Genomic DNA, 13,017 nt, shown 5'->3' with positions numbered 1-13,017 from the left:
AAGGGTCTAGGCCCGAAACGTCAGCCTTCCTGCTCCTCTGATGCTGCTTGGCCTGCTGTGTTCATCCAGCTCTACACCTTGTTATCTAAATAATTTGTAAATGTTTTTCAACTCTTCTATTTCATGCTCTTTGATAATTTAATAGTTCATATCTGCCTTCTGAATTTCCTACCACAAGCCATTTCTGATTTATCATGCACCCCTCTGCTATCTATACGTTTAACCCACTTTCCCTAATCAACTTGTTCAGACATGTTTATATACACCTCTGGAGCAGGTGGGACTTGAACCCAGGTCACTTGGTTCAGGAGTCAGGACACTATCTCTACACAACAAGAGGGCCCTGTCTCCATCATTAATGGATATCTTTTTCATTATTTTCATCTGTTCTCTTATGTTGTCATTCATCCAGAGTCACAGTCATGTTTAGTTTGTCCTTCGTTCCAGTAAATATATTTTCTCAGTTCAACTCTGTTGAACACCTTTGTTAATGTTTCCTAGTGTTGTTCTGCATCATTTGCCAACATAACTGTCCTTTTTATTTTACCAAGTTCTATTCTCAGCCCCTCAAAATCAGTTTTTCTCTCATCTATTAACCTGGCTTTCATTATACCTATCTCTTCTTCTATCATTATATTAAGATCACTATTACCCAGACATTCCCCTGCTTTCAGTGAATTCTTCAAAGAATTTCCAAATATTAACAGCATATCGAAGATTTGATAAAAGCACCCCGGAAACACTCTTCGATAACAAGGTGTAGAGCTGGATGAACACAGCAAGCCAGGCAGCATCAGAGGAGCAGGAAAGCTGACATATCGGGTCTGAACCATTCCCCAGACTGGACCCTCCTGGAAACTCTCTTGACATGCTTCAAGAGACCTCTTTAAATGCTCAATAGTAAATGAACATAAATGGCTCTAAATAGCATTTGAAATTCTCTGCAACTAGTTTACTCCTACTCAGTGGGTTGCTATTAAGAAAGGGAGTTAGTTCACTTGCTATTAATAACATAGATACACTACATTCTTGTTCTTGCTGATGATATATAGCTAACTGGGAATGCAAGCCGTAAGTAGGCCATGAAATGGGGTGAAACTTGTATATGTTGATGTTCAGAGAAACTTGGGTGTACTCATTCGAGGAACATGCAGTTAGAATTCTGGTACAGCCATCAATTAGGAAAAGAAATAGTGTGTTGACCTTTATAATAATCGTAAAGTGTTTGAAGTTTAAGAGTAAAGATGTCTTCCTACAGTTGTACAGAGCTTCGGTAAGACCATATCTGGAATACAATGTACTATTTTAGCCTCCAAAAGAAGGATACACTTGATTAGAGGCAATGCTGCAAAAGTTTACTAAATCGGTCCGTGGGATGAGGCTCAGTAAATAGTGCTTATAATTCCTGGGATTTAAAAGAATGAAGGGTGATCTCATTGAAATATTCAGGATGATGAAGGGGTCTCACAGGATATATACTGAGATGTTAATTTTTTTTAACAAATTTGTTTAACCTATTTTTCCCAATCAACCTGTTCAGACATGTTATTGTACACTTCTGGAGCAGGTAGGACTGGAACTTGGGTCTCTTGGTAAGGACACTACCACTTTGCCACAAGAGGACCCCACTGAAACATTGTTTCTCCTAGCTGGGAAATCTAGAACAAGAGGGCACAGTTTCAGGATAAGGGGCTAAAATTAGGACTGAAATGAGGAGACAATTCTTCACTCAAAGGGTGAACCTTTGGGATTCTCTACTTCAGAGAAATGTGGTACATTATCATTTCTATATTTAAGGTTGAGGTAGAGAAATATATTGGTGCTTCAGTGAATTGTGGGAAACGGGGAGTAGACAAAAGTGGAGTTGAAACCTAAGATTAGCCACATTCACATTGACTGAGGGGTCAGTTTGCTGCCTGATTGACTCTTACTCCTTTATTTTACATTCTTACTGTTAAAATGTCATGCAGCCTCACTAACAAACACAATTGGCAGTTTAAGAGCCAATTATTAATCATCTGGGCATCCAAGCATCACACATACACACACACACTTCCAATTCCTTTACGAACACTGTATCTCACATTAAACTGCTGTTTGCAGCTCAAGATTTCATCTTTGCCACTGTAGAGATTTATTAATACCCAAAATATTTGGGTATTCACTCCCAGATCATCCACAGAAACGGTCCATCACTGGAAACAGACAGAACAGCTTTGACTCATTTTTACTGTATTGGTGGGCAAGCAACAGAATTGTTTTCTTCTCATACAATCAGTTCCAATGCCATTTCAGCAGTACCTCATCATAATCTATTAAGCACAAAAAGATCCTGCCAGAATTTTCAGCCCACGTTTTTTAAAAAAATAATGGAATTGTGCTTTGATGACACCTTGTGGTACAATTATGTTTTAACTGTTCAGTATTCTATCAGAGATGAAGACAGAATTTATCATACAGAGTCAGTTTCAATCCTGCAGGAGAAATAAGACATCAAGCAAATGAATAGAGATGACAAGGTGTAGAGCTGGATGAACACAGCAGGCCAAGCAGCATCAGAGGAGCAGGAGAGCTGACGTTTCAGGCCTAGACCCTTCTTCAAAAATGGGGGAGGGGAAGGGGATTCTGAAATAAATAGGGAGAGAGGGGGAGGAGGATAGAAGATGGATAAAAGAGAAGATAGGTGGAGAGGAGACAGACAGGTCAAAGAGGCGGGGATGGAGCCAATAAAGGTGAGATAACAAGGTGTAGAGCTGGATGAACACAGCAGGCCAAGCAGCATCAGAGGAACAGGAAGGTTGACGTTTCGGGCCTAGGCCTGCTGTGTTCATCCAGCTCTACACCTTGTTATCTCAAATTCTCCAGCTCCTACTATCTCTGATACAATTTTAACCCCAGTAAAGGTGAGTGTAGGTGGGGAGTTAGGGAGGAGATAGGTCAGTCCAGGGAGGACAGACAGGTCAAGGGGGCGGGATGAGGTTAGTAGGTAGGAGATGGGGGTGGGGCTTGAGGTGGGAGGAAGTACATGTTAGGGAGGTGGGGACAAGCTGGGCTGGTTTTGGGATGCAGTAGGGGGCGCGAAGATTTTGAAGCTTGTGAAGTCCACATTGATACCATTGGGCTGCAGGGTTCCCACGCGAAATAGGAGGTGCTGTTCCTGCAACCTTCAGGTGGCATCATTGTGGCACTGCAGGAGGCCCAGGATGGACGTGTCGTCTGAGGAATGGGAGGGGGAGTTGAAATGGTTCACAACTGGGAGGTGTAGTTGTTTAGTGCAAACCAAGTGTAGATGTTCTTGCAGGAACAGCACCTCATATTTCACTTGGAAACCCTGCAGCCCAATGGTATCAATGTGGATTTCACAAGCTTCAAAATCTCTCCTCCCCCATTTCTGAAGATAGGTCTAGGCCCGAAACATCAGCTTTCCTGCTCCTCTGACGCTGCTTGGCCTACTGTGTTCTTCCAGCTCTACACCTTGTTATCTCAGATTCTCCAGCATCTGCAGTTCCTACTATCTCTGAAGCAATTAAATACCTACGTTTATAGATACCTCAACCTCATGGTGTTCAACCACTTCATAGGTCTAATACCAGATTGTTTACCCACTCTGCTTTGTCAGAAAGAAGGCAGCAACCAATGTACCAGACAAGCAGTGGCGTAGTACAAACACCTCAGCAAAGCTGTTCACTGTTAAATGTGGAACAGAAGTCGCTGCTCAGCAATTGTACACACGAAAAATGTTGTGGATCCCATCCTCCACATTGAATACCATTGTTTGGACAAATTCATTAAAAAATATCTATTCTAAGATACTAATAGGTCTCTCGTGAGACAGTATTCGTCTTCCTATCTCTAGGCCAAGCAGTTTATGTCTCAACTACTCCAAAAAAAAAACACGTGCCTCAACACCAGCTACACTCAATACTGCTTAATATTGGATCAGCAGGCATTGACCCCGCCCATACCCGGAAGGTCAGCGGGAGCCCCGCCTCTACTTTGCGTCTATTGGTGAAACCATGCCAACGGCGACATTTTCTCCGTGATGATTGGCTGGTTGTGTTGTCAATCAGTGAGATGTTACATTTCCGTTGTAGCGAGTAGGGCCGCTGCGCTGTGTCTGGGAAGGAAGTGGTGGGAATGGTTCGCTTCAAATCCAGGTAATTCGGATCCGCTCCACTTTTAAACTTGGAGGGAGTGCTCCTGCGGGAAATATAGACAGTTCAACTGTGACTAGCTATTCACCTACTTTTTCATTACTTGAGGTGTAACGGCCCTGCAATAGACAAAATAGGCGACAAGAAGACCTTTAACGTGTCTTTTTTTCGCTGCTAAGTGAGACAGTTCGTTTTGTTCGCAGCACTTTCTCTCCGCCCCTTCCCTAACTCCCTACCGGTGGTGATTGTTTTCAGGAACCTAAGTTTCTGGTGTGTTAGATAAGAGCCCCACTGGTGAGGGGTGAGTTTTGGGTCTCACACCACAAACTGGCAAGATGCATGGACATATTGAAGTCTCTTGATGAGTCAAAGTCTATGGGGAGAGGGGAAGAACAGAAAATGTCAACGGGTCAAGTAGCATGTTGACATTTCGGGTCCATGGCCCCTCATCAGAGCCAGCCCGCCAGGTTTTATATTATCTATTCTCTAACCCCTGTATCTCAAAAGTCTGAGCACAACAATTTTAGATCTCAAGAACACTTTTATGATGCATTAGTTGAAGCCCCATGAATGTCTGATTAACATTTTGTTTTCTTAATTTATGTTGACGTGCTTTGCATTGCTTATTATTCCTGAAAATTTAAAATAGTGTTTAAAGAAAGTCTGTGGAAACACTACAGATGCTCCTGTGAATCGGCGAATGCTTTCACGTATCCAAGAGCTTGCTGAATGTATCAAGATCCAAGTGTTTATCAGAAAACCCTTGCCTTTTCTGGTGTACTATGTCCAATTCTGGTCGCTCTGTTATAGGAAGTATATTATCAAGCTGGAGGGGGTTCAAGTAAAAAAATTACCAGGATGTTGCCGGGAAAGGAAGGTTTGAGTTATAGGGGGACTTTTGATAGGCTGGAACTCTTTTCACTGGAGTGTAGGATGTTTAGGGGAGACTTCCTACAGAGTTTTAAAATGATGAGGGGCATAGATAATGTGAGTGTCTTTTTGCTAGGGTGGTGGTATATTTTTAAGGTGAGAGGAAAAAGATTTTTAAAAAACATGGGGGCAACTTTTTTTACAGCAATTAACGTGTGGGTAAACTTCTAGAAGTGGTGGATGTGGGTACAGTTACAATGTGTGAGACTTTAGATAAGTACATGAATAAGAAATGTTTGAAGGGATATGGGCCAAACATAGGCATTTCAGTTTGGGATTGTGGTTTGGTATGGACTAGTTGGACTGAATGGCCTGTTTCCGTGCTCTTTGTGTGAACAGTTCTAGGCACCACGTTGTAAAATCTAAAATCTGTTTAGGATAGAGAGCTAGATTTGTGACAGACAGATAGATATGTGAGAATGACAGGGAGCCTCTAAAGGTTAAATTATGAGGAACAATTACACAAGACCATAAGATGCGGAAGCGGGCTATTCATTCCATCATCTGTTCTGCTTAAAAGTAACTGCCAGGATTTCCTCTTAAGCTTGTTGCTCAAGTGCCTCCTTCAGTCTAGAGAAGATAATGTTGTGAAAGGTCACTTCTGCAAGTGAGGGGTGTGTACGTACGTCTGGATATTTCTACTTTTTATTTAAAGCTCTTAATCAATGAAAGGATTGCTTCCAACCCAATCACAAGGTCCAGGCCAAAGCTGAGGTGGCTTTGTTTCCTCCTGACAAACATTTTTTCTTTGCCACAATGTGGCCTTTAGTAACCTGGCTTTGGAGATGAAGTGAATGTCATGCTAATTAGTGTCTGCAGACCTAGCTTAATCAGTTGATAAGGAGAGAGCCTGGTACACATTGACTTGCTAGGCAGGAGGCTCACTGGTCTACACACACAAAACCTGACTTAAAGAATGGAACTATTTTTTTAAATAACTGATTATTCAGTGTGGGGCATGATCACAGCTCAGAATAGCCTAGATCTAATGACCTAGATAGAGTTCTTTAAACATCCACCTTTTAAAACTAGTCAATGGATCACTTGGCAATAAGTCACTTTAGACTGCACCACAAATTGATTTAATCAGTAAATGATATTGTCCAATTTTTTTGAAGCAATCATCTGGCATGCATTGTTAATGTCTGTGCTTGTACAGCTGATTATTCTGAAAAAGCAACTGTTGGATGAACTCAGCTTTGTGTCAGCAGTGTCCCTCCAACAAAGTAAATGTCTGGTTAATCTTCATGGTCAAGGAAGGGCACTGGGGTTGACAGCAGTCATTAGTTGTCAGCCAATATGATGTAAAGGTGGGTGAAATAAGACCCTATCAAATGTCCAAGTAAATATGATCGCTCTATTTACAGGTACCTGCTATGCGAGATAGTGTTCGAGAATCCACAGTTTCGGCATTGTATCGAGGAGAAGAATGTCTATAAAACAGTTAAAGACGCAATCATTCGAGCACATGGTGACTTTGGACTTGGCTGTTGCTCATTATCCCTGGCAGGTTTGTAATGGAAGGTCCACAGTAATAAAACAAAATTGAAGGGATCTAAATACAAGATTTTAGTGAAAAAAGTACATCTCATTGTTTGAAAAAGTGCAAGACAAAAAAATTCAGTTATTTGCACATCTGCAAGTGGACAATCAGCATCCACTTGTGGAAATGATAAATTGCACAATTTCTAACTCACACTTTGTGGGAATCTTCAATGGAAGAAACAAGTGAGTTACAAATTGTGCAACTTCTAACTCACTCTGGTTTCTTCTACTGAAGATGCCCACATCCCATGAATGAATAAATTTGAACTGTGCTGGACTGGTATTCTTGCCAGCTGTGTTTAATGAGGGAAGAGGAGAATTTCAAGCAAAATAGTGGGGAAAAGAGACCAAATCTTTTTTGTTTATGATATCTTAAGGCAAAAGAGAAAGGTATTATTGCAGAAAATGATAGACTGAGGGAAAGGATAGACAAGTCAAAACAGACTAGAATTTACAAAAATTAAAGGCTGTGTTACTGAATAAATGTATTTGGGGGAAAAAACAGATGAATGTACTTATTTCTATTTACACACTCCAAACTGGTGGCCATTATACACATGGCTGCAGGATGACAAGAAACCTGAATCTTGAGTACAAGGCAGTTGGATAGTACAGGAGACAAGGAAAAAGTGGAGGGTTGGCTGTTTGTTAGTGATATTAGCCTGAGGGGGATATCCTGAAGTCAGGATGTGGAAACATTTGGTAGAGATCAGAAATAACAAAGTTACTTGGAGTTGAGTACAGGCCCCTTAACAGTAAATACACAGGGTGGATCAAAGTGTGTAGGAAGGTTTGATGATTGAAAGGGATCTTAATCCATACACTGACTGGAAAAGTCTCATGGGCAAAAGTCACCTAGAGGAGTTCAAACAAACTTTTTTGGGATAGCTTCTTAGAACATTTTCACCAACATACGTGTGCAGGAGCTGATCAGAAAAACACTATACTAGATTTGGTATTAGAAACCTAAGAAAAGGAATAGGCTATTTAGCACATCAACCCTGCTCAGCCACTGAATGAGCATGGCTGATAAACACTGAAGCACCTTTTACACACACTATCCCTGTAACCCTTTCACATAACTAATCAAATCTACCAACCTCAAATACTGAGCTTCCATGTCTCTCTCTCTCTCTAGTACAAAATGCTAAAGCCCTCAGTACAAGAATTTCTCCTCTGTCCTACAGGGTATTTCCCTTATTTTTAAACTGTCCCCCTGGTTTGAGACTTCACAACCAGTGGCAACCTCTTTGCTGTATCCATTCCTTTTAAGACTTTTGTAGGTTTCAGTGAAGTTGCCTCATTTCTCAAAACACTGGAGAATACGTGCCCAATCGGCCAGTCTCTCCTTTTCAGAAAGTCCTGCTATCCAGGAACAAGTCTAGTGAACCTTTATTGCCATAGTCGGTGTGCAACAACATCTTTTGTGATAGAGATCAAATCTGCATAGTAGTCTGGGTGAAACTTCTGTATGATTGAAGTAACATGTCACTATTCCTGAACTCAAACCCTCTTGCAATAAAGGCTAACATTACATTAGCCTTCCTAATAGCATGCTGTACCTGCCTGTTAACCTTCAGTGACTTGTTAACAAGGAAGCCAGGTCCCTTTGAACAATGACTTTCCAACTCCAACCCCACCCCCTTCAATTTAAAAAAAATCTACACTGTTCCCCCTACAACAGGGGACAACCTCATCTTTCTACATTTATAATCCAGATGTTTTTGCCCACTTACTAAACCTGTCCAAATCTTTCTCAAAACACATTCTCCACTTAAGTCGATCATCTGCATATTTGGAAATATTACATTTGGTTACCAAGTCCAAATCCTGATTATACAGTGTGAAGAGTTGGGGGGCCCCCCAGTACAAATCCTTGTGGTATCCAGTAGTCAGTATTCCAAGGAGGGAAGGATCTGTTTATTCCTAGAGTGGATGAGAAAAAAATCCACATGAGTACATTACCATCTATCTCATGCTATGATTTTGCTAACCAACCTACTGCGGGGACATGTATACGACATCCGTTGCCCTGCACCTCTTCTCAATTGTTAGTATAATTCTCAAAGGCACAGCTACCAAGAGGTGACAAGAGGAAGCTACAAAAAAAAAAATGAATGGGCAGATATGGGCTAAATGGGGGTGTATAATAGGGGACAACTTCCCATTTGTAACTGGTGAAAGTTTGCTAAGCTGAGATGAAGAGGGAGCTGGGTTTCATAGTGCATGAATTATAAAAAGGGTGGCATACTAATACAGCATTTAACTTGACAAAACTAATAGAATACAAAAGTAGGGAAGTTTTTAACTTGTTTAAGAGCACTTGTCACATCTAGACTCCCCTGTGCAGTGCTAGTCACCTTATTTAAGAATAAATGTTAGAGAAGCTCTTTTGGCTCATTGATAATATGTTTCCACTGGTATCAATGGTGATGCAACAACCATAGACCATTTTGACTCTTCTGTGCATTTTTCCACTTCCATTCATTAGCTATAGGAAGATTAGAAATAGAGCTGCTGTTTGTCTGGTCTTAAAGGCATGTGAAGTCTCTAGGAATACGTCCAACCAGAGCTGGCCTTGAAAGTTGAGTTCAGTCTTTTGACTCTTTAGGTGTATTGTGCTCAAATTCTTCTTCTCACCCAGCAATGAGCACTCCTTGATGTTTAAATAGTTGATTAGCAGCCAGTGATTGTATATAATTACTAAGATTTTACACTTGTTCTCTGCTTGCTGATAACTTCTGTCCTGTCCTACATTATGTTTAAACATTAGTGTTGCCTGTTACATTCAAAAACTATGCAGTCAAAGGGCATTCCTATAAAATAACCCTATGCATCTAGTATCTGTAGTAAATGTACGAGTTCAGTAAAGGTTTCTTTTCCTATTCCTTTGGATGCTTAACCCTGAATTTCTGGGAAGCAGTGATCTACAATATAAAGCAAGGAATGAATGCACTGAACATTGCTGTAACAAACAACTGGGAGAACAAAATTAATCACTATAATTCCTTTGCAATTAAGTGAATTTTGGAATAACTGACTCATCCACTTCAGCGTGGAAGAGCACAGAACATAACCTATAAAACTCAACTAACATTTTTCAGTGATTATCTTGTCATGCAACTGTACATTAGCTTCTTCGAGAAGGACAAAGAACTAGGTAGGTTTTTTTAAAGAGTAAATAAAGATTTATGGTTTTTACCCCAGAAATGTTGACTTCTTTAGTCATTCAAGATTTAGATTTTAGATTAAGACATGACCAGGAAAGAGGAGTGATTGTACTTTCAATAGATCAAGTTGTAAGGGTGATAAAGCAGATTGAAGACTAACTTCGAAAAGAGATTGAAAATACACAAATACAGGGTTACAGGCCTCCCTCCACATCATTGAGAGAAAAGGTGTGGAACTTGAGATTATAAGTGGCCTTTATTTAAAATGGAAGCCAATTAGACTTGTCCCAGCCCTTTTTTTATTTCTAGGGTTGAGTAATTAAAAGTGCAGATTTTACTTTGGACCGTAGCAAGCCATAGCAAAAAAAAAATGAACAGTTGACATGAGTATTACTGATCTTTTTTTCCCTCTTCTCCCAGTCAAGTATCTGAATGCCTACACAGGGATAGTCTTAATAAGATGTCGGAAAGATTTCTACCGACTGTTATGGTCTGCCATGCAGTTAATCACCTTCCTGGAGAGCAAGAACCAGAAGTATCCCTGTTTCTTCAACACATTGCATGTGGGAGGTAAAAATGCTGGAACTTTTGATGCAGAATTAGCTATTGACTTGTTACACCTGTCCAAGTTGCTAGGTTTGAGTCTAATCTCCTGGCCCTTGCTTTTCAAGCTTTTGCCTTTAAATCACATTAACATAGGTGCAGATATCGGTTTTAAAATGTGTCCTTAAGACTTCTAAATGCACTAATGAATTCTATTTTTTTTCAGGTACTATCCGAACCTGCCAGAAGTTCCTCATCCAGTATAACCGCAAGCAATTGCTGCTACTCCTGAAAGACTGTAAAACCAAAGGTGAGAAATTTTTTGAATTGGAATTTTGCAGATTCCCATTTCCACCATCCACTTTCAAAACAATTTAGTTCCCTATTAAATGCTGTGTTTAAAGGATCACCTTTAGATATTCCTCCAATAGACAAAGGGACCTCTGACCTCAGCCAAATTATTGGAAGTAGTGATGTAAGAATCAGACAGAGGTGAGACATTGATCAAGCCTGACTAAAACCACTTGGTTAAATCTACTAAAATGTTGACTAACTGTACTTATGACATTGTCACTTAGGTGCATTGACTGTTTTCTTTGCTAAAGAACAACAATGGCACAGGTGTTAAGGGAAGGCAGTGGCCTAGTGATATTATCGCTGGACTGTTAATCCAGAGACCCAGATAACATTCTGGGGACACGGGTTCAAATCCCACCACAGTAGGTGAGATTTGAATTCAAACTATCTGGAATTAAGAGTCTAATGGTGATCATGAACCCATTGTCGATTGTCAGAAAAACCCACCTGGTTCACTAATCTCCTTTTAGGGAAGGAAACTGCCATCCTTACCCGGTCTGGCCTACATGTGACTCCAGACCCACAGCAGTGTGGTTGACTCTGAACTGCCCTCTGGGCAATTAGGGATGGACGATAAATGTTGGTCTAGCCAGCAACACCCTCATCCCATGAATGAATAAAGAAAAATACTTAATTGCAACCTTAAGGTATAAAAAACCTCAATTTTTGACCCATCCAAACAGGTGCTTTGTGTCTTTTCACCTTTTTGTTCTGTTTTCAGGGGAGAGGGAATCTGTTCAAAGGTCTATCTTGAGTTGTTCACTGAAAGAATTGGAGCAAGATCAATTGAAGTACCAAGAAGAGGTGACAGAAGCAGATGCAAATCAAGTTTTATGAAAATAAACTGCAAAACAGCAAGAACAGCACTGTGGTAATTGTTCCACCTGTACAATCAAGATGTTTTGGTGTGAAACAGTTTAAGATTGTGTAATCTTCAATTCAGATTTAGGGCTCACACACACCAGATGCAGATGTAACACCCCAAACCATTCTCTGCTGTTAACTCCTGAATTATTTTCATTAGGACAGCCTTGTAGTGGAAAAGAGAATTTATTAGCATGTGCTGAAGTGATTAAAAGTTAATCCAGAATGGTACTTGCTACTGGATGCTGATCCTTGTGGGCATAATCTTAGAAATGTAAAAAGCTGGCACTTCTTTAAACTACTGCCAACCATTCCACAGCAACTGAGTAACCTTACTGGGCCATCTCTGGGGCTGTTAAATAAATTATGTTACGGTGAGTCTAAACCACAGCAGTTAGCAAACTTCAATTCAATTAAATAAAACTGAACTACACTTACCATCAGTAATAATGATCATGAAACCAAAGGATTGTTAAAAACCCACCTGGTTCACTATGTCCATCAGGAAAAGGAAATCTGTCATGCGTTTCTTTATTGGCCAAAGTGCTTGATTTTTAAAACTGGCTCTTTGAAACAGCCTAATAAGCCATTGATTGTTAGGCCAATTAGAGATGGGTGACTACCGCTGATATTGCCTGTGATACATTAATGAATTTTACATGTTATTGCTTGTTGTAGTTGGTGATAATAAAGGCTGTAAAATTGGCTCAGCTAGTAAAACTCCTCAGTCAGATACTTGATGTATCAAACTGCCTCCACAACCTGAACATCACTTAGGTTAACAATCTGTGCATTACTTGAGCATTTCAGACCAAGCGTACAAAATCAAAGATAGAATACTACCTTAAAAAAATAGGAAGAAACTAGTAAACCATTTCTTCAATACTGCCCATGAAGCCACAAACTTAAAAAAAAGCATTTTTCAATGCAGTTGCTCAAATGTACATTTTATAAGCTTACTGTGCAGCTATTAAATTACAAGCCTACATGCTGGAGGACATAAACATGAAATATAATACACAAGTAACAATTTTTATAGTTACAGCTGGGTGTACTCATCTCCTTGTCCTAAGAACTGGAATTTGAGAATGTGAGATGTTATCTAAAACCTGTGCTTGTACCACAATTTCAATTGCAATACAGCATTAAAAATATTAAATGTTGATGGTCATGGACAGAGTTCAAAAAATATTGGTGCTTAAAAGGGAAACATCTTTCAATAATAAGTGGTCATTGTTTCAATGTATTTAGAAACAAACCTGATCCTCTGGCTCAGAAGGTAGGTGTATTTTGCAAAGGATTTTATTTCATCAGTTTATGGCAATTAGGTTGGTGGTGCAATGGTACCGTTTCCACCTATGAGCCAGAAGGCCTAAGTTCAAGTCCCACCTGCTCCCAAGGTGTAATGACAGCTGAGCAGGTTGATTTTTAAAAGAAATCTGTGTCTGCTAAGT

General features: G+C 40.1%; 1 protein-coding gene across 1 annotated transcript; it reads left to right on the top strand.

Annotated features, from left to right (window-relative positions):
- The first annotated feature begins 4,045 nt into the window (after positions 1-4,045).
- Positions 4,046-12,738, top strand: pop5 (POP5 homolog, ribonuclease P/MRP subunit). Its single transcript, XM_020514333.2, has 5 exons — positions 4,046-4,157; positions 6,452-6,594; positions 10,220-10,369; positions 10,569-10,652; positions 11,421-12,738. Exons 1-5 carry the CDS (start codon positions 4,138-4,140, stop codon positions 11,534-11,536), a joined length of 513 nt encoding a protein of 170 aa, XP_020369922.1. The 5' UTR covers positions 4,046-4,137; the 3' UTR covers positions 11,537-12,738.
- The last annotated feature ends 279 nt before the right edge of the window (positions 12,739-13,017 follow it).

The sequence above is a fragment of the Rhincodon typus genome, chromosome 24 (assembly GCF_021869965.1).
Source record: "Rhincodon typus isolate 14 chromosome 24, sRhiTyp1.1, whole genome shotgun sequence".
Lineage (NCBI taxonomy): Eukaryota > Metazoa > Chordata > Chondrichthyes > Orectolobiformes > Rhincodontidae > Rhincodon > Rhincodon typus.
The sequence above is the reverse complement of the archived record's forward strand: the minus strand, read 5'-3'. Positions and strand labels throughout refer to the sequence as shown.